This window comes from Carlito syrichta, unplaced genomic scaffold (genome assembly GCF_000164805.1).
Source record: "Carlito syrichta isolate Samal-C Ts95f unplaced genomic scaffold, Tarsius_syrichta-2.0.1 Scaffold301887, whole genome shotgun sequence".
Lineage (NCBI taxonomy): Eukaryota > Metazoa > Chordata > Mammalia > Primates > Tarsiidae > Carlito > Carlito syrichta.
In genome coordinates, this window is record NW_007245983.1 from 2,636 (window position 1) to 27,518 (window position 24,883).

Here is a 24,883-nt window from a genome sequence, read left to right on the forward strand (position 1 = left end):
CCATATTCAGACCAATTTCAAAGAATGTACCCAAGTGGGCTGCATTCTGGGATCAAATTCTGATTTCCCATTACTGTATCAACACACACCCACACAAACAATTAGCAAGATGCACTCTAACTGCAGTTGTGACTAACAAGCCCCAAAAGTGTCTCTACTGTAACAGTTGGGGGCTTTCTACTTTCATACCAGTTGGCTGGGCTTGTCTAACCTACAGCATATGGAAATTCCTTTGAAATTCCCCAAATTGAGAGGAGCATTTCTGCTGTCTAGTACCCACAAAAGACACTCATCTGCCTAGATGCAAATGACAGATTTCAAAGGCTGTTCTTCCTGGGCACTCAGCAGCATAGTTGGGCTGGCAGTGGTGGGCCAAAGAGAGAGTAACCGAAACCCATCTCTGGTCAAATATAGGCATGGCAACTGCTTAGGACGGCTTCTGAATCTCTCCCATCCACAAATACCTAACCACAAGCAATATGACCTCAGTCATGGCACCAGAATTCTGCTGCTGAACACCAGAAGTTTGTCCAAAGTCCAGTTGTTTGCCACGTAGAAAACCGATCACTTAGACAATGAGTATTGCCAGTGAAGAAGCCTTTTTAATGTGGGTGATACCAGCCAGCAGATGGTAGATAATCTCAAATTGTCTCCTGAACTAACTGAAATTAGGGGCTCATATAGCAGGGAAGAAGTGTGTGGGAAAGCTGGAATTAGGGATAGGGCAAAGGAAGAGGAGTTGGTCAGCAGGTGGTTGGTTCTGATAGATAAGGAGGTTTGTGTCTCCCTGTCTTGATGTGGTTATTTGGTAAGTTTTGATTCCTTCTGGGAGGCCTGATGATTGGTTTCCTGAGAAAGAAACTTAGGACAAATGTAAGTTTCTCAAATTTTGAGACTAGGAGGGTCAATTTATATGTTTATTTAAAAACCATAAACACTAGTTTTGTAGAACAATTGGGCCGGTTTCACAATTATTAGATCTTGCATTTTTTTTGTATTTGATCCTTAGTTTTAATATTGTAGTAAATGTTCACATTTTATTTTCTCTTCTTGCAGCGGCTGTGTGACTATGTTTGTGACCTCCTCTTGGAAGAGTCAAATGTTCAGCCAGTATCAACACCAGTAACAGTATGTGGAGATATACATGGACAGGTAAAATTTCATGAGCAAGTTTTTAGATCTTGAATTGTCTTTGGTCTGTATGTGTTTCTACTTCTGCAAAATTAAAACAGCAACCATAAATATACCTAGGTTGCCTTAGTCTCTGTGACACTAATGATTCCTAGTTTACTGTTTTGGTAGGTAAAAGTGGTCAAATTATTTTATATTTGTAGAATTTGTTGAAATTACATTTGTGAAGTAAATAAAATGCAGCATTATTTTTCTGTGAATGGTGGGGGTGGGAGATGGGTGGAAGATAAAACACAAACATGGACTTCTTATAGTAATTGTGATTAATAGGAACTATTTTGGCTTTAGGCAGTTTTTTGATTCAGTTCATTTGTATTCATTCTGCTCATGTCATATATTGTTGAAAATTTATCATTTCTTTAGTGGGAATGAGAATAGCAAAGGTTCAGAAAAGTAAAATTGTTAATGTATGATTTCATAGCAAATTACTGATAGAATGAGATGAAAAATATTAAGCTCATTTTTTCATCTGCTGGGTTTTTGTTTGTAAGAATTTCAAAGTGATGACAGGAGGGGCATACTTCATCTTTAGACTGTTTTGTCAGTGTTTAAATTAGTTGGAAACCTTATGTGTATTTGTAAAATTTTTTTTACTGGAAAACGAAAACTGAATAGATCACTCATAGCCTGCTATATACACACAATGTAGTTGGGGCTATAAGACCTTTGATATATTGTGGCTAATATAACATTATAGATGTCAACAGATCTTATTGTTATCTGTGCAGTTTCCCTGCCTTAAATATAACTGTGTAAAGAAGCAGAATATGTATATGTAAATTGATGTTTACCATGAGTAAGATCCTATTTTGGCTACTTACAAGGCTACTTTCTTTCTGGTTTTTCAAGGTGTTTTCTGGATGATTGAGGGTACAACAAATCTTACATCTGCATACCATCAACTTCTAAGCAGAGACCCCATTATGTCATCTTTGATCTGTTAAAATTACATTTCTTTAGAGTAGACTTTAGGAATAGATTTTCTAAAATGTCCATGTAACTTTTCTCCAAAAGTGTAATAAGTGCTTGTATTTTACTAACATGATGGATATTAATATAAGCAGTGTCTTAGCACATTCCTAAAAACTAGAATAAGCCAAGTAATGTTTCCTCCTGATTATAATATTAAAACTGAGGGGTTACTTGTATTATCAAGGACTTTTTAATAAATGAATTGCAGCTGTGATCAAAGGTCAAGATGTTAGAAACAACTTCAAACTACTAAAATAAGTTAATATCATTAAATTGAACTTCTGTATTATATATCGAATGTACAATTTTTGCTAACATTTATCTTGTGTTTTGAGGTTAGCAAAGTGCTTTTTCATATATCCTGTGTCAAATCTTTTCAAACGATCCTTGAGATAGGATTATTTTGTATATAATGAAAGGGTGACTAAAAGATTGAAGAATTAACTCAAACTCACACAGATACTAAAAGGCAGACTGAGATTTGAAATTCATTTGGGCTCCTGTTGCATATAGTATTTTAAGATTGCTACCATACTGTGAACATTGTTTCTCTTGTATTTGACACTTAAAAACAATTCCTAATAAAAAACATGGGTTTTAAGCCACTAAACATCTGTTGACTAATTAAATAAAATGTAAGGGGTATCGCTTGGGATTTATCTTCCTCTTGGACCAGTTCTAGAATTACAGGATTGGGTTATGAGAATGGATAAACAATTTGGAAAGCATGTTGTACTGAGAAGCATTGAAGGAGTATAATCTAGTGAGGAATTATTGATTTCAGTATCAGATAAAGTTTGGTTTAAATCTTGACTTGGCTATATACAGTAAGTCCCCTACATATGAACCTTCAAGTTGCGAACTTTCAACGATGTGAATGTGTGTTCACATGTCCAGTTACGTTAAGTTAGTTCATGTGTCTGGTGTACATTGTCACATGCATGCATCTTCCACAAGTGGTTGTGTTTTTTTGTACTTTACTGTATAGAATACATTAGCACAGTATCTTTATTTCAAACCCAGGATGTCTGGAAGCAAGTGTAAAAGCATCAGTGATGTAGCTGATTGTGTTAGTTGGGTACCTAGGTTAACTTTGTTGGACTTATGAACAAATTCAACATAATGGATGCAGTCTTGGAATGGAACTTGTTTATATGTAGGGGACTAACTATATTAACTATTTAAAGAAGCCATTTAGTTAGCTTACAGATTCGCTTAAATGTGGCCTACAGACCTTTTGGCAGCACAAAAACAATAGAGGGTAAAACTGCTGGTGCCTTAGCATGTCACAAAGGGATGGCACCAGACTATACTGATTGTCATTGTATTCTTCACCAGCATGCATACACAGTAAAATCAAATGCCAGTTTCATTTAAGAATGTCCTTGATGAAGTACTAAGTATTAATTTTCTTAACTCTCAACCCTTGTTTAAAAAGTCTGTGTGATGCAATGGAAAGTATGTAAGCATAAAGCATATCTGCTGTATACTGAAGAAAGATGGTTTACTCAAGAAAAAGTACTCGTGAAATTCTTTCTGTTATGAGCTAAAGTAAATGTCTTTACAGAATACTGTTTGAGACAATGAATGACAAACTGTGGTTATTCAGATTTGCGTATTTGGCAGACATTTTTGCAAAAGTAAAGGAAGTGAGCCAGTCACTTCAAGAAAAACAGTTGACGGTATTTGTTGCCAATGACAAAATTTGAGTTTACTATTAAAAATTGGAATTTTGGAAAATTTGGGTCCACTATAATGAGGCTAACAGTTTTTGATACTTGAAGACTTTTCTGAGATGAGAATTAGACTGAGACTTTTCTGAGATGGTGATATTAACAGACATGATTTTTTTTTTTTTTTGAATCAGAGTTTCAGTCTGTCATTCAGGCTGGAGTGCAGTGGCACACTCATGTCTACTGCAGCCTCAACCTGCGAGGCTCAGGTGATCCTTCTGCCTCAGCCTTCCAAGTAGCTGGAACTGCAGGCGTGCGCCACCATGCCCAGCTAATTTTTTTTATTTATTGTAGAGGTGAGGTTTCTCCATGTTGCTCAGGCTGATCTTGAACCCCTGAGCTCAGGCAATCCTCTCACCTCCGTCTTGCAAAGTGCTGGGATTATAGGCATGAGCCACTGCCCCCGAACACAGACATGGATTTTTGATGATATATAAATGAAATACATATGACCAGTTTTTCATGTACTCAAAGTGCAAGATATACCAATGTAAAAGTATGAAAGAGGTCAAGCGCGGTGGCTCGTGCCTATTGTAATCCCAACACTTTAGCAGGCTGAGATGCGAAGATTGCCTGAGCCCAGGAGTTCAAGACCAGCTTGGGCAACATGGTGAGACCTCATCTCTACAATAAATAAAAAAATTAACTGGTAGTCCCAGCTACTGGGAAGACTAAAGTGGAAGGATCACCTGAGCCCAGCAGGTCACTGCACTCTATCCCGGGCGACAGAGTGAGAATGTGCCACTGCACTCCATCCTGGGTTGAGACTTTGACTCAAAAAAAAAAAAAAAGAAATGTGAAAGAGCACTGATATGGTTTCAGATGTCATATTGCAGTTAACCTTTAAGTTTCTTAAACTGCCATTTGTCAAGTTTTGGTATAGTATTAAAAGAAGAATATGCACAATTATCTGAAAATGCTATTAAAATGCTCCTTCCTTTGGTAACTACATATTTATATGATACTGGATTTTCTTCATAATAGTTTTACGTAGTATATCCCAACAAGATTGAGTGCGGAGGCAGGTTAAAAGATTCTAGTCATGTTTCAGTAGCCAGACATTAAAGAGTTTTGCAAAAGTATAAAACAATATCAGTTCTATTTTCACTCAAATTTTTTTTTAGTTTGGAAAACAGTTTTCATTAAAATATATTTATGTTCCAACTTAATGGTTATGTTATTGATTTGTAATAATTAAATATTTAAAAATTATCAGTTTTAATCTGTAATATAGTAAACAGTGATTTGTAAAACCTAAATAAACAAAAGTTTTTGAGGGGACCTGTGATTTTTAAGACCTTGAATCAATCCTGAAACCAAAAAGTTTGAGAACTACTAGGCAAGTTGGCTTTCTCCTTACCTCTGATGATAGAATACAGTTTATTTCTCAGGCTGGGCGAGGTGGTGCACAACTATAGTCACAGCTACTCAGGAAGCTGAGGTGGGAGGATCACCTGAGCCCAGAAGGGATTGAGGCTGTAGTGAGCCATGATTGTGCCACTGTACTCCAGCCTGAGTGACACAATGAGACCCGACTGAAAAAACAAAACACTTAAACTTTGGTTCAAGAAAAAATTTCTGTAAGCGTCAATAGAAAATTTTGTGGACACTTACTCTTTTTTTTTTTGAGTTGGAGTCTCACTCTGTCACCCAGACTGGAATGCAGTGGCCGCTCCCAGCCACCGCAGCCTCGACCTCCTGGGCTCCGGCGATCCTTCCGCCTCAGCCTTCCAAGTAGCTGGAACTATAGGTGCATGCGACCACGCCCGGCTCATTTTGATTTTTTATTGTAGAGATGAGGTCCCGCCAAGTTGCCCAGGTGGGTCTCGAACCCACGGGCTCAGGCCATCCACTCACCTCAGCCTCCCAAAGGCGCGGGATTACAGGCTGAGCCACCGAGCCCATCTTTGTACACTCACTCTTATGCTACATTTGTATAAAGCAACTGACTTATAAAACTTTTAATATTCCCTTTGGATTTTGTGTGTATACATACTCAATTTTTTAGTAGTAGAACTGGTGTAATTATGTTACAGGTATAGTCTTGTGTTCCATTCTTTTCCCTAATCATTTTTCCATTTTGCCACATAATTTTTTTTTTGAGTTGCAGTTTCAATCTGCCACCCAGGCTGGAGTGCAGTGGCACACTCATAGCCACCCCAGCGTCAACCTGCTGGGCTCTGGCAGTCCTTCTGCCTCAGCCTTTCAATTAGCCGGAACTACAGGTGCGCGCTACCATGCCCCGCTAATTTTTTTTTAATTGTAGAGACGAGGTCTTGCCAAGTTACCCAGGCTGGTCTCGATCCTGTGGGCTCAGGCAGTCCTCTCACCTTGGCCTCCCAAAGTGCTGGGATTATAGGTGTGAGCCACGTGCCTGGCCTATAACACATTGTTTAATGTTTACATAGCATGTGATATTATTTTTCCCTCTAGGACATGGTTTTAGAAGTGGGATTAGTGGGCCAGAGTTTATAAACACTTTAATAGGTTTTGAAATGTTTTGGCAGGTTGTTATCTACATTGATTATAACTATATATTATGGGAAGATATTTTATATTAAACTTCCTAAAACTTTTTTTTCTTGTCTGAGAAGTAATGACTTTCCAGACTATGGAACATTGTTATAAGGGGTATTGCTTGCTTCTTTCAGTAGTTAACATTTAAATTTCAGCTTTATTCTCTGTGACTAATATTCCTGTACTGTTTAAGTATTAAAAGTTTAAAGGATAATTTTCTTTTCAACTGTCAAATGTAAATGTGTTAGAAATTATTGGTTCAGTGTATTATAGTCAATTCCCTTAATCCAAAATTTTTGGAAAAACTGTAAAGTTTTCTTTAGAAATTAGCACCAGGATAATCTTACTGATCGAAATTTACCAAATGTACAATTTGTCAGTTACTAGATTTCAGTCAAATGGAATATGATGAAATGCACAGTTTTAAAAAACTGATTATTGAGAAAACACTCCATGCTGTGAAGCCTGAGGGTATCTGTATCTCCAACTATAGGATGTAGGAAGATCTGCTCTGCATAACACTGTGAAGTGTCATGTAAAGTCTTTTTATGAAAAACAAACAAACAAACCAACTTATGCCACTTTATCCTTTGTTTCATTAAAATAGATGCTGAATATGGGTGAGGAGGTTAGCTTAACTTATTGAGAAGTTAGGTAACTGATAAATGATTTCAGAATTCTCAAGAGATAAATGAGGAGATGTATGAAAGAATATGAGAAGGGGAGAGCCTATAATATTAATGATCTAGGAGTGACTTTATGATGATTGTGAGTTTTATTTACTGCTGTTTTTTAGGCTTAGGAACTGAGTAGTAGTTTTGCTTATATTTTATTTCTTCTGATAAATGCAAGTGTTTGGAGTCCTCTTAATTGCTTTTGTACACATTTTACTCTCAGTTTTATTATTTTATTCCTTAGCAGGAATTTGTAATCAGCATATATTGCCTTTCTTTTATAGTTTTATGACCTTTGTGAACTATTCAGAACTGGAGGTCAGGTTCCTGATACAAACTACATATTTATGGTATGTAAACACCAGTGATATCAATTGCTTATTTAAAATGGAAAGCATCTGACTTAGTAAATGTAAATTGTATAATAATTCATCGCCATGTGATAATCACTACTTAAATATATGAAAAGGTTATTCTATACATTTCTGCATTTAGCCACTTCCTCTGGTTTATAATTGCCTTAGTAAACCACTGTACAGCTAGGGCTGGGTTGTAGCTGTCAGTTATAGTTGGGTAGAAGAATAGTCTAGAACCCCTGGCTTAAGGTATAAATCTTCAACTTGCTGTTATTTTTATCAGACTTTTTGTTTTTTGGGTTTTTTTTTGAGTTGGGGTCTCACTCTGTCTCCCAGACTGGAGTGCAGAGGCTGCTCCCGGCTACCGCAGCCTCGACTTGCTGGGCTCCGGCGATCCTTCCACCTCAGCCTTCCGAGTAGCTGGAACTACAGTTGCACGCTACCAGGCCCGGCTAATTTTTTGATTTATTGTAGAGATGAGGTCTTGCCAAGTTGCCCAGGCAGGTCTCGAACCCGCGGGCTCAGGCATTCCACTCACCTCAGCCTCCCAAAGGCGCAGGATTACAGGCTGAGCCACCGAGCCCGGCTCTTATCAGACTTTTTGAACATTCATTTTTATCTTTTACTAATCTGTAGATGGGCGAATATACACACATACGTAATTGCTAGTAAGGTAGATGTTTGCTTTTATTTTGGAATATAATATTGTTGACTTTTCTCTGATTCCTTCTATCATTATCCTTCCTTCTGAAAGTTTCTGGGTCACCTACCTATTTTTTTTTTTAAGCTGTTTTCCTATTGGCGTAGTATTGGCTCAAGTCAAAATTAATGGCAAGTGTAAATAGTATGCCATCACATGGGGTTGTTAAATGCAAAGCTGAACCTAGAACATTATTGTAATTATGGTATTTGTGTTTTTGTTTGTATTTTTGAGTCAGTCTCACTCTGTCATCCATGCTGGTGTGCAGTTTCACGCTCATAGCCACCACAGCCTCGATGTGCTGGGCTCAGGTGATCCTTGTGCCTCAGCCTTCCAAGCAGCCTTCCAAGTAGCCTTCCAAGTAGCTTCCAGGCGTGTGTCACCATGCCTGGCTAATTTTTTGATTTATGGTAGAGATGAGGTCTCACCATGTTTCTCAGACTGGTCTCGAACCTCTGAGTTCAGGCAGTCTTCTCATCTCCGCCTCCCAAAGTGCTGGGATTACAGGCATGAGCCACCACGCCTGGCCAGTATTTTTTCTTACCAAAAGAAGCAACAAAGGATTTTCTTCAAGTAAGCAGAACTTCTGATACGGTTAAAATTATTTAAATTTTTAAATTTTAATATTTATTTTTTTAGGAGAAGTAGACAAAACTTTTCACACAGGAGGCAACCATGGAGTAGGGGAAAAGGGTCCCCAAACACCTCCATGAAGAAAAGTTTTTAACAGGCAGGGCGTGGTGGCTCATGCCTGTAATCCCAGTACGTTGGGAGGCTGAGACAAGAGGATTGCCTGAGCCCATGGGTTTGAGACCAGCCTGGGCAACATGGCAAGACCTCATCTCTAAAAAATGAAAAATAAAAAAAAGTTTAATCAGTAGATAAAGAGGGGAATCATGAATAATTCTAAAATGATTTTTTAAATTTAAAATTATCTTAGCTGTATGTGGTGGCCCCTGCCTATAGTCCCACCTAACCTGAGGCTAAGATGAGAGGATCAGTTGAACTCAGGCGTTTGAGACTATTCTGGACAACATAGTGAGTCTCCACCTATAAAAAAATCAATTAGTTAAAAGAATTTTAGGCCAGGCGCAGTGGCTCATGTCTGTAACCCCAACACTCTGGGATACGAGGTGAGAGGATTACCTGAGCTCACGGGTTCCAGACCAGCCTGGGCAACTTGGTGAGACCTCATGTCTACAATAAATCAAGAAAACTTAGCCAGGCGTGATGGTGCATGCCTGTATTTCTAGCTTCTTGGAAGGCTGTGGTGGAAGGATTGCTTGAGCACAGCAGGTTTGAGGCTGCAGTGGCTGTGAGTGTGCCACTGCACTCCAGCCTGGGCGACAGAGTGAGACTCCAACTCAAAAAAAAAAAAAAAAAAGGGGTTAAAAAACTTATTTAGCTGGGAGCAGTGACTCATGCCTGTAATTCCAGCACTTTGGGAGGCGGAGGTGAGAGGATTGCTTGAGCCCACAGGTATGACACCAACCTGGGCAATATGGCAGATCTCACCTCTACAATAAATAAAAAAAATTAGCCGGGCATGGTTGCATGTCTGTAGTTCCAGCTACTTAGAAGGCTGAAGCAGAAGGATCTCCTGAGCTTAGCAGGTTGAGACTGTGGTGGCTGTGAACTGCCACTGTACTTCATCCAGCCTGAGTGACAGAGTGAGACTCTGATTCAAAAAAAAAAGAAGGAATTATTTTAAAAATTTTGTTTCATATTTTTTTTTACTGACATCTAATGTAAGTAATAGAGGGTTGAAAACAAATGGTGGTTTTACAGGGATAATTCTTGTATTTTTTTAATAGAGACTGGATGTGGCTATGTTGCCTAGGATGGTCTCAAACTCCTGAGCTCAAGCATTCCTCCCATCTCGGCCTCCCAAAGTGCTGGGATTATAGCGTGAGCTTTCTTCTTCTTTTTTTTTTTTTAAATGATTCTTGAGAGAATTACACAGCAGATTCTTTTTCTTCTTGAGTAGGAGTCTCACTCTATCGCCCAGGTTGGAGTGCAGTGGCCCATTCACGGCCACCGCAGCCTTGACCTGCTGGACTTAGGTGATCCTTTCACCTCAGCCTTCCAAATAGCTGTAACTACAGGTTTACACCATCATGCCCAGCTAATGTTTTGATTTATTATAGAGATGAGGTCTTGCCATATTTCCTATACTGGTCTCGAACCTGTGGGGTCAGACAATCCTCTCATCTCGGCCTCCCAGAGTGCTGAGATTACAGACGTGAGCCACTGCATCCAGCCCAGCAGATTCTTATAGATCTCTCCTGAATCACAAATCTCATACAAACATTAAGTATAAACAGTTTGTTTATTACTCTTTTAATTTTTGGTTAAAGTCCAATTTCCAAATGATATTCAATGTGTAACTATTGTAGTTATTTTGGACTGTGACTCTGAGTTTGTACATTTGGATATAATGTTAAAAGAATGTTGTGGCTATTTGTATTGTTTGTAACTGTAAACTTTTACTTCACAGGGTGATTTTGTAGACAGAGGTTACTATAGTTTGGAGACCTTCACTTACCTTCTTGCATTAAAGGCTAAATGGCCTGATCGTATTACACTTTTGCGAGGAAATCATGAGAGTAGACAAATAACACAGGTGTATGGATTTTATGGTAAGACTTTCTATTTCTTTGATCCTGAAAACTGTTTTACTTTCCTCTTTGGAAAAAAAGGCCCTGACACAAGTCATATATGTGCTGTATGTATTTTTTTTTCCACTTCCTCACTCCTTAACTCCTCCACTCTTCCTAGTCAACTGATAATCTTACCACGCAGAGAAGATTGCTCTTAACTTTTTGGTGTATATCTTTCTAGAACCGTACCTCAACATGTAGTCCTCAGTTGACTTCATTAGAATCATCTGGATGGTTGTTAAAAATGTAGCTTGCAGGCCAGATGCGGTATTTCACGCCTATAATCCCAGCACTTTGGGAGGCCGAGGTGAGAGGATTGCCTTTCGATACCAGCCTGGGCAACTTGGTGAGACCTCATCTCTACAATAAATCAAAAATAAAATTAGCCAGGCATGGTGGTGCACACCTGTAGTTCTAGCTACTTGAAAGGCTGAGGTGGAAGGATTGCCTGAGCCCAGCAGGTGGAGGCTGCAATGGCCCTGAGTATGCCACTGCACTCCAGCCTGGGTGACAGAGTGAGACTCTGACTCAAAAAAAAAAAAAAAATTGTATATTGCTGGGCCCCACTGCAGTCTTACGAATCAAAGCCTTTTGGGGTGGGACCCTAGAATTTGCTGGAGGTGAATGTTCTGTATAGTCAAATTTGACAGCCCATTCTAATGTGTTGTGTGTGTGTGAATGTTTCTGTATATGCACAAACACATTTTATGGGGTCATACCTGTTTTTTTACTTCATTAATGTTATTTTTATGACTGCATCAGATTGTACCATATAGGTATATCATAATTGACTTAATAAGTCCCTTTATCAATTTATCAATGGACATTGGAGCTGTTTTTCGTGTGTGTGTGTGTGTGTGTGTGTGTGTGTGTGTGTGTGTGTGTGTGTAGAGACAGGGCCTCAATGTGTTGACCAGGCTGGTCTTGAACTCCTGGACTCGAGTGATTCTCCTCCCTTGGCCTCCCAAGTTGCACAGATGACAGGTGTGAGCTACCATGCCCAGCTGAAGCTGTTTTTTTTTTAAGTTGGAGTCGTACTCTGTTGCCCAGACTGGAGTGCAGTGACACACTCCCGGCCACTGCAGCCTCAACCTTTTGGGCTCCAGCGATCTTTCCGCCTCAACCTTTCAAGTAGCTGAAACTATAGGCACGTGCGACCATGCCTGGCTAATTTTTGATTTATTGTAGAAATGAGGTCTCACCAAGTTGCCCAGACTGTTCTCAAACGCCTGGTCTCAGGCAATCCACTTGCTTTGGCCTCCCAAAGTTCTGGGATTACAGTCTGAGCCACCGAGCCCGGCCTGAAGCTGTTTTTAAGCTGCTGTTAAATACATTCTTTTATGTATATCTCTGTGTGCTTGCCCCAGAGAATGCCTGGACCTGAGGGGTCAGAAGCAGAACTTAGTTATAAAAAGCAAAATAACTGCTTCTATAAAATTTTTATTTGGTTGAAAGTTTTTAAAAAATGAGCTTATTAGGAAGGTCTTTGAAGGAAACAGATGGTAGAACTGTTGAGATTATGAATTTAAATTTTCCTTGAGCACAATTAAGGCAGATAGTGAGAGATTTGGAAATACTAATTTTAGAACACTTTAGTTTTAGATGTTATATTTTGAATTATCTTTTTTCATTATAAAAATAGGCTGAACTCACTTACTCTTCAGTTTGTCCACCATTATCAATTATTAAATAGATAAATTTTGATATTTTATTGTTTCTATATAACTTATTAATAATTTTTTCCATTCTACAAGTTACTTCTCGTATTTATCCAACAGTATCATATACCATTTGAAATAAAAGTGGCTTTTATTTGGGAGGTTAAGGCAAGTGAATTGCCTGAACGTGTGGGTTCAAGACCAGCCTGGGCAACTTGGTGAGACCTCCTCTCTACAATTAAAAAAAAAAAAAATAGCTGGGCGTAGTAGTGCACATCTGCAGTTCCAGCTACTTGGAAGGGTGAGGCAGAAGGATTGCTGGAGCCCAGTAGGTCAAAGCTGGGGTGGTTGTGAGTGTGCCACTGCACTTGAGCCTGGGAAATAGTGACAGAATTAGACTCCAACTAAAAAAAAAGAAAGAAAGAAAGAAAATTTTTGATTCTTTTGCAAAATAATATTTTGGATGACACTCTCTGATATAGTTTGGTGTAAGCAATACTAAGACTAATTTATATATACACTCACTATAAATATATGACTAATGTTTTATGTGTTATATGTTATATAAAATACATATTATATATGTAATATTCATATATGATGTATGTAATGTTATATATATAAACATTAGTCATATATATAAACACATAAATTCTTAGCCAAAATGCTATCAGAAAGTGCTAAATACTAATTTCATACGTTATTTACACTCATAAATAAAAGACTGATGTTTTGTATATATACACCCCAGAATTTGCCCAACATTCATCAGTGTAGGGCAAAAGGAGAGAGGATGGAAGACATTTTAATCAAGATGCCTTGACTGAGGAAAATGACAACAGCACAAAATCTAGTACTGAATTTTCTTGTTTCCAAAGCCATTTCGTCTAACAGGTTTTATGGTTTTGTTTAATAAAAGGAAGCTCAACAGCTCCTCAGGAAGGAGATAATTTTTGCTATCATAGAACCTATACTGATTTTAAAGTAATAAAATGAGCTGGGCGCGGTAACTCACATCTGTAATCCCAGCACTTTGGGAGGCCAAGGTGAGTGGATTGCCAGAGCCCACAGGTTCAAGACCACCCTGGGTAACTTGGCGAGGCCTCATCTCTCCAATACGTCAAAAAATTAGCCAGGCGTGGTGGCATGTGCTTTTAGTTCCAGCTACTTGGAAGGCTGAAGCAGAAGGATTGCCTGCCCCAGCAGGTTGAGGCTGCGGTGGCTGCGAGCGTGACACTGCACTTCAGCCTGGGCAACAGAGTGAGATTCCAATTCTAAAAAACAAAAACAAAACAAAACACAAAAGTAATAAAATATCCATATATGGGTATTAATTATATTGGGCCTTCGGTTCACACTGATAAATATATACTGGGTGGTTATTATTGAACCAAGTGCAAGTTTCCTGTCTGCAACCTGAGCTCTTTGTTAATGCTCTCTCATGGCAAGTTTACATAAGAATCTTGGCTTGGTGGCTCAACCTGTAATCCCAGCACTTTGGGAGACCGAGGCTAGTGGATTGCTTGAGCCCGCGGATTTGAGACCAGCCCAGGCAACTAGGCGAGACCTCGTCTCTACAATAAAATAAAAAATTAACTGGGCGTGGTAGTACGTGTTTGTGGTTCCAGCTACTTGGAAGACTGAGGCAGAAGGATCACTGGAGCCCAGCAGGTCGATGCTGGAGTGGCCGTGAGTGTGTCACTGTACTCCAACCTGGGCTACAGTGACAGAGTGAGACTCCAACTCAAAAAAAAGAGTGAGACTCCAACTCAAAAAAAAAAGAAATTAACTTCACATAGACATATAATTTAGAAAATCTCAAGGATTGACTATAACCCATAGATTTCTTTCCTATGTCATTTTCAGCTTCACTTAAGGCAATGGTGTATGTCACTTTTTTCCAAAATTAAGGAAGGCGCCGAAGAGCAGAGTTTCTATGGTGTTAATTGAAAGAACAGATATGTACCCTACTAATTCAGATGGCAGAAAGAGTGCTTAACTGGGAATATGTAAGAACCTAACTGGCAGTTTGTCATCAATGATGACTACGGGTGTACCTACTGGAGCTGAAGTATTTAGTTGCACAATTTACAGGAAATCTCAAAAGAGACAACTTAGTCCTGAAAAATGTTGAGATGGGAATTACTTATGCTTCTATAACTTAGGGTCCTCTAATTTGTTTAATTTGATTATTCTGTTAGAATAAGGTAGTTCCATTAAAAAAATTAATCTGTTTGCTAGAATTGCCTGGTATGAATCTAACTGATAAACCATTTGCTTTGGCCAGGCTCGGTGGCTCAACCTGTAATCCCAGCACTTTGGGAGGCCAAGGCGAGTGGATTGTCTGAGCCCACAGGTTTGAGACCAGCCTGGGCAACTTGGTGAGACCTCATCTCTACAATAAATTTTAAAAAAATTAGCCAGGTGTGGTAGCACGCGCCTGTAGTTCCAGCTGCTTGGAAGACTGAGGTGGAAGGATCGCTTGAGCGCAGCGGGTCGATGCTGGGGTGTCTGTGAACATGCCACTGCCCTCCAGCCTGGGCGATGGAGTGAGACTCCAACTCAAAAAGAAAAATCCCAAAAAACCACAAAAAAAATCATTTGCTTCAGGTTGTATGAAATTAGTATTTAGCTCTTCCTGATGATAGCATTTTGGCTAATAATTTCTGCTACTTCTAGGTTCATTCCTGGGATGAAAAGCAGGACCATATCCTGAGGATATACAGCCACATGCCACATAATGGCATTTTAGTCAGCAACGGACTGCAAAAGATTATAATGGAGCTGAAAAATTCTTATTGCACAAATACTGTTGTTTTGCTATTTCCTTATGATAGTCAGTACAATACATACAGGACAGTTTATATAGCCTAGGAGCAATAGGCTACACCATATTACCTAACCTAGACCATCTAGGTTTGGATAAATACACCCTATGATGTTCACACAACAATGAAGTTGCTTAACAATGGATTTTTCAGAATATATCCCCATTGTTAAACAACATATAACTGTATATAGTTAATCACTTGTCTTCTTTGGATATATGTGGAGGTTCTACCATGACTAAATATGTGTTCTAACTTGCTATCCTAGCTTAAATTGAATTTCTGTTGTACCAAAGACTGCTGTAGTATTGGATGTATTGTTTATTTTTATTGGCAGATTTAGGGCTTCGTTAATGAGAAATCTTCTGTTTCTTTCGCAGATGAGTGCCAAACCAAATATGGAAATGCTAATGCCTGGAGATACTGTACCAAAGTTTTCGACATGCTCACAGTAGCAGCTGTAAGTTCATATTTTTATTTATTTAATTTTAATTTTAATTTATTTATTTGAGTTGAAGTCTCACTCCGTCACCCAGACTGGAGTGCAGTGGCATGCTCATGGCCACCCCAGTGTCAACCTGCTGGGCTCTGGCATTCCTTCCACCTCAGCCTTCTAAGTAGCCAGAACTATAGGCACATGCTACCACACCTGGCTAATTTTTGATTTATTGTGGAGATGAGGTCTCGTCAGGTTACCTGGGCTGGTTTTGAACCTACGGGCTCAGGTAATACACTTGTCTTGGCCTCCCGTAGTGCTGGGATTACAGGATGAGCCACCAAGCCTGGCCTGTAAGTTTGTATTTTTAAAACCTCAAGTATTTTCCTGCCAATAACACATTGCATATTTTAATCTTAATTGTCTTTTCAGTTATATTGATATCTTTAGTATTCATTGATGAGCTTCTATATGTATGACTGAGTTTATATGTTCAACTCTTTGTTATCCTTTTTTGCTAGTTAATAGATGAGCAGATTTTGTGTGTTCATGGTGGTTTATCTCCTGATATCAAAACACTGGATCAAATTCGAACTATTGAACGGAATCAGGAAATTCCTCATAAAGGAGCATTTTGTGACCTGGTTTGGTCAGATCCTGAAGATGTGGATACTTGGGCTATCAGTCCCCGAGGAGCAGGTTGGCTTTTTGGAGCGAAGGTCACAAATGAGGTAAAGCCAGTATTTTTGGGAAAGTAGTTTGTTGGTTACTGATGGGCTGCATAGAGACTCAAGTGGCCCTAGATAACAAATTTGTAATCTAGTAATCTAGTCTACTCAAACTGTAGTGGCTATGGATATCAAATTTCTAGTCTAGTTATTCATGTATGAGAAATCTTCTGTTTCTTTTTTTTTGAGTCAGAGTTTCACTCTGTCACCCAGGCTGGAGTGCAGTGGCATACTCATGGCTACCTCATCCTCAACCTGCTGGGCTCAGGTCATCCTTCCACCTCAGCCTTCCAAGTAGCTGGAACTACGGGCACGCACTACCACGTCCGGCTAATTTTTGATTTATTGTAGAGATGAGGTCTCGCCAAGTTGCCCAGACTAGTCTCGAACCCATGAGCTCAGGCAATTCTCTCACCAAAGTGCTGGGATTATAGGCATGAGCCACTGTGTCCGGTCTAAGCAGTTTTTAAAGTTCAGCTATTTTCAGTTAAGTCACACACACACACACACACACACCCCCCCCCCCCCAGGTAACCTTATATTGGGAAGTGCTCCAGTTATTTTCAGTTAAGTCACACACACACACACACACACACACACACACACACACACACACACACACACCCAGGTAACCTTATATTGGGAAGTGCTCCAGTACAATAGAGTCATAGCTAGGTTCTGATCCCATTGGTGCATCTTTTTTTTTTTTTTTTTTTTTGACCCTGAGTCTCACTCTGTTGCCCAGGCCATAATGGGGTGGCATGCTCACAGCCACTGCAACCTTGACCTGCTGGGCTCAAGTCATCCTTCCACCTCAGCCTTCCAAGCAGCTGGAACTACAAGGCATGTGCCACATGCCTGGCTACTTTTTTTATTTATTGTAGAGGTGAGGTTTTGCCATGTTGCCAGGCTGGTCTCAAACTTGTGGGCTCTGGCAGTCTTCTCACCTTGGCCTTCCAAAGTGCTGGGATTATAGGTGTGAGCCACTGCACCTGGCGGTGGATCTTAATTTAGGTCAATTATTTATCTAGTCTGAGCCTTTGTTTTTTTAAGTTGCAAGAGAAGGATAATAAATCTCAAAATTATTGTGACAACTGCACATGTTAATTTTCACCAAATAATAGATATTGACAGCAGTATCTTTATTGTGAAGCCATGAAAGAGAAAACATTGTTTTATATCTGATTGTACTTATAGAATGCTTTTTCCCAGAAATTTCTAACTAGTTCTGTGGCAGTACAATTTTCTGAGCTCTACAGTAGACTCAGGCCAAAGTGACTGTTTGCCTAAACAAAATTATTGAGGATAATTTTATAGAATGGGTTCTATAATCATGCTAACTTAATAGGATTTTATGCTTTATTTAAATGATTATTTTCTAATTTATGTAGGCTGATTTTTTTAAGTACTGAATACTTACAAAGCCATTCTAAATTGCAGTTTGTTCATATCAACAACTTAAAACTCATCTGCAGAGCACATCAACTAGTGCATGAAGGCTATAAATTTATGTTTGATGAGAAGCTGGTGACAGTATGGTCTGCTCCTAATTACTGCTATCGGTGTGGAAATATTGCCTCAATCATGGTCTTCAAAGATGTAAATACAAGGGAACCAAAGTTATTCCGGGCAGTTCCAGATTCAGAACGTGTTATTCCTCCCAGAACAACGACGCCGTATTTCCTTTGAGGCCTTCACCCATCCTGCTGACCCATTTTTCTGTCCTCTTCTTACCCCAATTTTCTTGTATTACCCTCTACGATATACTTTTTATTGAGCACTTTGCTGCTGAAATGCTGCCTCTTGCCTTTTTTTTTAATTTTAAATTATCTAAATTTATTGTTTGTTATGGTGTCTATAGCGATGTTTTTCTATCAATTTTCTTCCCTATTCCATCTCCACCTTGGACTCATTTGAGAAGACTTGAGAAATGTCTTAATAACTCACATTGCTGCATGTAGCTCTTGCTTATTTACTGGTCTGGGGAAACAGTATGTGTTTCCTTTTTTTAAAAAGCCAATTGACGGATTACACCGAAATACTCCTCCTTTTGTATCATTCAACCTTTTGTTTTAGTTTGGTAAGTTTTAAGAAATTTCAGCAGCAAAGTTGTTATTCATTGGGCACGATGGACTACAAATGCCTCAAGTTATGTATACCTGTCCCAGATGTAAACTTCATTGTCCTTTGTTGGATGATATTTTAAATGGATATAAAATAAATTGGTCTAAAGGGCTGCCCTCCTTGTTGTGTTTTTAAATTTTAGTTATAAACTGCTACAGCTTATGACTTTGTACGTTAAGATAATTGTATTGATCTTTTTTCAGATTCCTTGTATTTTTTAATAAAATAATCTTAAATAAAACCCAGATAGGTTTAGTGTTAGAAATTTTAAACAGCTTATTACATTGTTAGCTTAAAGTTTTTCTTTTCTTTTTTCCTAATCAGAGTTCTTGATCCTTTGGTTATTGAGGTTAAAATTTCAACTGAAATTCAATAGTATTTATTTAAAAAAAAAAAAATCACTAAACTGTGCCTAAAGAACATAACTGCCATATTAATGTTTTGGTTTATATCCTCTATACTAATAGAAGACCATTTAATATTTGTAATGCTGATGTGTTTATTTGATACCAGTTAAGTAGAATGTGATCAATCCAGTTTACAATCTATCATGAGTATCATTAAGTAAAATCTATGTACTTTTCAATGATAATCATTCTTCTCTTGCTGTAACACTTGACCTTAACTTTTAGAAAGTGTTCATTTTTTAACTGCAACTGGAAAGGTTGAAAAGTCAGGACTCTTGTATTTGTGAACTGTAATCTGAAGCAGATTATTTAAAGTGTAGAAAAGAAACAAATTGTCCTTTTTTGTAAAGATCTGTGGTACCATATTTCAACTTTGTGTAAGTACTTTGAGTATCCAAAGGGTTGTGATGATCAGTTCTTGTTATGCAACTGTCCACTTAATAAGGACAAGTGTTCCAGTATCTTTTATGACTGAGGTTATAAATGATGCTGGAATGTACTATTTTGTGAAATAGTTGGTATCCCTTTACTATAATTAATTTTTGTCATTCCAGGAAATCCTTGTGAAGCCAGCCAATTAATAAAGCACTTTAGCATCTGTTCAGGTAGTTTTGAAAACCAACTTTTCCCCTTCAGGATAAGAACCTAAAAATGCAATAAAAGTCTTTATAGTCTAAGCTTCTTGGCACATAATTTTTCATCAGGGTTTTCTTTTATTGAATGAGCACAATACTATTTTTATTTTCTTTTTCCCCCAACCACCCAGCTTTTTGTATAGTTTTTAATTGTATAGCTATATGAAAGAAGTGGCTGATACAATTGCTGCACACACTTGAACTAATGTTGGGTCAGTAGCTTTGTGTTACTGCCCTGACCCCAGTGTAATTCAGGTGGAAAGAAATTTTTATCTTACAGGGATATGTAGTTATGTATTTTACTAATTGTGAAACACTGGAAATTAAGGATGCAGACAACTTGGTGTGGTCCTTTAACAGCTCTCTGCAGTATTTTTTCTTTCTGTTACTATAAATTGTATTTAAGTGCTTGCTCTCCAGTGCTTTTAAGTTGTACCAATAAAACCAGTAACCCTCAGCCCTCCCTTCCTGTTTGATTCTCCTTAGCTTAGGTTGATATAGCTGTTTTTGTTATCCCTGTAATGTGACTTTTATTTTTAAGTCATAGTGTACTGCATTTGTTTGTCACTAGTTGGGCATGTGCCAATAATATTCTGTCCATTCCTTATCTGCCATCTCTGTTTTGCCTGATTTCTCTTCAACTGAATAATGGCTTTTTGCATGGAAAAAAATAGTTTTTATGATTAGACATGTAAAGGGAAGAGAGAGTGAATGTATTGGACTTTGTGAGCCTAAAAGGAATATTGGGATCGCTCTAATAAATAAGGGCTGTGTACTATATGGAGTAATCATGTGGTGGGAGATACTTGCAAGTCATAGATTTGTAGGCAGGAGGATTTGTTACTCCCTGTAACTAGGCTGAATGTAAAATACCTTATGTTGTATCAATGGGGGCAAGAATTATTTTTATTTAACTATGATATACTTGGTTTCTAATAAAGTGTCCTAGGCTCTAGTGAGAACTGTCTACTTTGAACTGCCATTTACTCCCTTTCCTCATTTGGCTAGCTTTTTATAGTTGGCTAGCTTTTAATGCATTTCCCTGAAAAATTTCACTACTTTAAATGTGTTCATTTGGTTGTGACCCTAAAAAGCCTGAATCACGAGTGTATCTCGTGCAACCTGCATCAGCTCCTATTCTGTCTGGATGGCTAGAACTGTTGGAAGATTTTTGACATCATAAGCTGTGGGTTTTGCTTTTGAAATAAGGTTTGAAATATTGTTCATTGCATTAAGATTGTGTGTTTTTGCTTTGTAAGCCCAGCACCAGGTTTTGGAAAATGCCTGTATCATGAAAGCAAATCAGGACTCTTTCTGAGCCTCTTTCATTGTCAGAAATAGAATTGCTTTCCGTCAGCTTCCAGAAAATTGTGTATCAGGAGTCAAAGAGATTTAACAGCAAGAATCCAGATTTTTTAATGTAATTGTTTTTTAAATGTTAATGTTTGTAAAGCACCTTCAGTTCTTTGGATGAAGGGTGCTATATTCCCTCAGTGTAAATTAATAAAAAGATTATAGGAAGTTTGTCAAAAAAATAATTTTATATAATGCTTAGTTTGTAGTATGTCCTGACTAGAAGTTAGCATTTTATATAACATAAATTAAAAAATGCTTATTCCTTCACTTGGTTGCTTGACTGATAAACAAAAGTGAAACTTTTTGGTTTTGCATTTGACTCAGGGCTAAGTGTTCTAGTTCTTTAAAGGCAATATTTACCATTACAACCTGGATCCGGTGCCCAGAACCATGCCTCATGAGATCATCACAACTCTTTCAATTGTGTATTTACAGCATACAGTGATGCTGATGAAATACGCAGTAGTAAAAAACCACCAAAAAGAAACATTTGGAAAGTCCCTTTGCATGATGCCAACAAGACACACTAGATGCTTTGGGAAGTGTTGGTTGGTTCCTTAATTCTCCTCCTACTAGTGTTCTGTTTCCCTGTCAATCAGTTGGTGAATATACACCTTTCTTACCGTCATGAGAGTAAGCTTATGCTGGCTTAGGTCATTCATATCTTTGTTCAAAAATGCTTGACATGTATAGAAGATTTCTTTTGTATGCTGTCAACAAAAATACTACGTAAGTATATTCCACTCAATCCCTGGCACCCACTGAGGTTCACAGCACTCTGCTTTTGAGTTTAAATGGGAATGGAATAGGAAAGACTGCACAGAGACAGTGTGGAGTAGCATTGGCTCTGGGCTTAGATCTAGATAAAAACTCCAGCTCTGCCCTGCAGTAATAGCAGCTAACCTGCATTGAGCACATGTCGCTAAATGCTTACATGTCCTGTTTTGTGGTACCCTTACTATAGGTCTATAACTATATTACCTTTTCTTTTTTTTCTCACAGATGAGGAAATAGGCTTTGAGAGAACAGGCAACTTGCCCATGTTTGCACAGGAGAGCTGGAACTTGAACCTGTATAGGGCACACCAGAGTACATGTTAAGCCCTCTATTTTAAGCAGTATTGGTTATCGGAGCTGTATGACCCTGAACAAATTGGATTTTCTGAATCTTAAATTTCTGTATCTAAAATAAGAGAATACCATACAGGGTTTATCTCAGACTTAAAAATTGCACACACAGGCCAGTCGCAGTGGCTGAAGCCTGTAATCCCAGCACTTTGGGAGGCTGAGGCGAGAGGATTGCTGAGCTCAGGGTTTGAGACCAGCTGGGGCGACTTGGTGAGATCTCGTCTCTACAATAAATAAAAAAATAAGCCAGACATGGTAATGCACACCTGTAGTTCCAGCTACTTGGAAAGCTGAGGCAGATGGGTCGCCTGAGCCTAGCAGGTTGAGGCTGCGGTGGCTAGTGAGCGTGCCACTGCACTCCAGCCTGGGTGACAGAGTGAGACTCCCAGTTTAAAAAAAAAATAGCACACAGCACCCAGTATCTGACCTCAGCCTGCCATTTACTGAAGACTCACGGTCATACATGATTTGCCCAGATTCAATGTAGTTGGGATGTAAGAATAACCCAAGGCAATATATAATTGCTAGCATAATATATCTTTGTGAGTACAAATTTGGAGAAGGAAATGTCTGATGTAGAATGGAATAATTGGGAAAGATGGAAGAGGAAGTGTGAACTAAATGTGGACCGAAATGAGATTTGCATGTTTTACAGAGGAAAAACAGAAGCAGAGATCACTAGAACTTGGACATAATGTGATGATGACACTCGAGGGTACTTTTTGGGAAGACAAGAAATGAGTAGTTGCAGTTAAATTAACAATATCTACCATGTATTAGTGAGGATTGGCTAAATATGGAAGATGCTGAAATGCAAGCTGAAGATGTTAATTAATACTTTAAGAAATATAAGAAATATATTTCAAGATTACTTCCCTAGGGGTTGATGATGTTCTCAACCAGAGGCTTCTTACTCCTCCCTCCCCTGCCTTCTGACAAATTATTCTGAAGTTCTTTCCTCTTCCTAGCTTAATAATATGGATGGAAATTGTTGGTTGGGATTGAAGCAATTTGTGATTCTGTGACTTTGGGATTACATAAAGTATTAATTTGGGGTCCAGTGACTGCGGTGGCTCATGCCTGTAATCCCAGCAATTTGGGAGGGCAAGGCGGGTTGCTTGAGCCTAGGAGTTTGGGACCAGCCTGGGCAACATAGACCTCGTCTCTACAAAAAATCAAGAAAATTAGCTGAGTGTGGTGGCACGTGTCTGTAGTCTGAGCTTTGGGAGGCTGAGAAGGAAGGATTACTTGAACCCAGGAAGTTGAGGCTGCAATGAGCTGTGATTGTGCCACTGTACTCCAGCCTGGCCAGCAGAGTGAGACCCTGACTCAGAAATAATTTGGGAGTGCACCTGTAGAGGTTTAACAATTTTTTCATTGTTAAAGCCATTTGAAAAACCTCACGACATTTTACCATCAGAGTTACTTCATAAAAGGGAAGTCATTTTAACATTGGAGATATAAAAAGAACCATGCCAGAAGAAAAGACAACCCTTTACATGAAATACATTTAGTTTTGGAAAAAACTAATATCCTAATTATTTTTGCCATTATGGAGATCAGTGGGAGATTTTCCTCCCACCCAGAAGTTGGTGTGTACTGCTCTAGACTGTCACATTATTGACGCATACAAATGTCTTCTAAAAAATGGAGGTGTCTTAAGATAAAGTTTTATGCCTCTTTCCAACTCCAAACAGATGGCAAGGATCTACCAAACAAAAACTACACAGGAAGAGAGATTTAGAGAGACCTTCCCACCTTACAGAATTTCATAATATGTTAATGAGCTGTGCCTTATTTTCAAGGATGGCTTTGTTAAAGTAGAAGACGAAAGGTAGTCTTTATTGTGCTTATGTGTAAGTTTTGCATTCTTAGGTCTATAAAAATGAAGTAAAATTTATTTTAACATTGATTAGTTGACGTAGAACTTAACAATCATCACAGTATCACAGGATGGTTAGTACACACTCAGATCAATTCTGTTCAAGCCTTTCAAAAATGGAACTCGTTCCTTTTAGTATGGCATCGCTTCTGTTTGCAGTGTTGATTTTTCTTCTATAGTAATTTTAAAAACACTTGATTTCTTAAAATCCTGTATCTAAGCTTGTGATCTCTCCTGCAAAGGATTGAACATACAAACCATGCTTTATTTTGGTGGATTCTTAACAGTTTTCTGGCTGGAGCCTCTTTGAGGGGCAGCTGTGAGCTGAGACAATTTCAGGCAGATGTAGAGACAAGGACTGCGTTCTAGGTGGTTCAAAAGGAAGCTTGTTTGTGAGAGTTGCCTCACTGTCGCACCCACCAGAGGAATTTGGAAAATTTCTGCGCTTGGCTTTTGGTACTGACTGAGTGCAGAGGTGGGGGGCTCCACCAGGTATGTGGGATGCAGGACACAGAGCCAGGAGAAACTGCGGGCAGGTGTCTGGCGACGGGGTGCAGTTTTTCCTTTCCGGCGCACGGTGGCGCTTAGGTCTCCCAGCCCTGCTCGCGATCTCTAAGGCACCTCTGCCGCCACCTGCAGTCTCAACCAAACCTCTGGGTGGGCAGCGTGGTACGTGACGGCCCGAGCGCCCAATCGGCTGCCAGGCTTCCGTCCACACTGCGGTCCTAGCCAACGGGGGCCGAGGAGAGACGCGCAGGAGGCGGGTTCCGCGGCAAGCCTGGAGAGGCGCGAGGCCCTCCTCCCGCCTCTCCGCCTACTCCAGCCTCCGCCGCCTCAGCTTCGCGAGCGAGCCCTGCGGCCGCCGGAGCAGCTCCCGCGGCGGAGCAGGAGCCGGATGG

At 39.1% G+C, this 24,883-nt stretch overlaps 2 protein-coding genes across 2 annotated transcripts in view; both read left to right on the forward strand.

Moving 5' to 3' along the window:
* Positions 1-1,026: 1,026 nt before the first annotated feature.
* Positions 1,027-21,154, forward strand: PPP6C (protein phosphatase 6 catalytic subunit). Its single transcript, XM_008055583.1, has 6 exons — positions 1,027-1,152; positions 7,372-7,437; positions 10,641-10,782; positions 15,670-15,749; positions 16,247-16,456; positions 17,894-21,154. Exons 1-6 carry the CDS (start codon positions 1,027-1,029, stop codon positions 18,140-18,142), a joined length of 873 nt encoding a protein of 290 aa, XP_008053774.1. The 3' UTR covers positions 18,143-21,154.
* Positions 21,155-22,735: 1,581 nt separating this feature from the next.
* The window catches only part of SCAI (suppressor of cancer cell invasion), a 184,791-nt gene continuing 182,643 nt past the window's right edge, over positions 22,736-24,883 (forward strand). The window contains exon 1 of the mRNA XM_021711146.1: positions 22,736-22,817. Within this exon, the coding sequence (XP_021566821.1) occupies positions 22,736-22,817 (82 nt within the window). The remainder of the gene's footprint in view (positions 22,818-24,883) is intronic.

Bases quoted from the DNA above. Each gene is read 5' to 3' on its own strand.
- PPP6C (XM_008055583.1), top strand. From the start codon at position 1,027: ATGTTCACATTTTATTTTCTCTTCTTGCAGCGGCTGTGTGACTATGTT. The intron at 1,153-7,371 runs GTAAAATTTCAT...TTTCTTTTATAG, and splicing joins GTGGAGATATACATGGACAG to TTTTATGACCTTTGTGAACT. The intron at 15,750-16,246 runs GTAAGTTCATAT...CTTTTTTGCTAG, and splicing joins ACATGCTCACAGTAGCAGCT to TTAATAGATGAGCAGATTTT.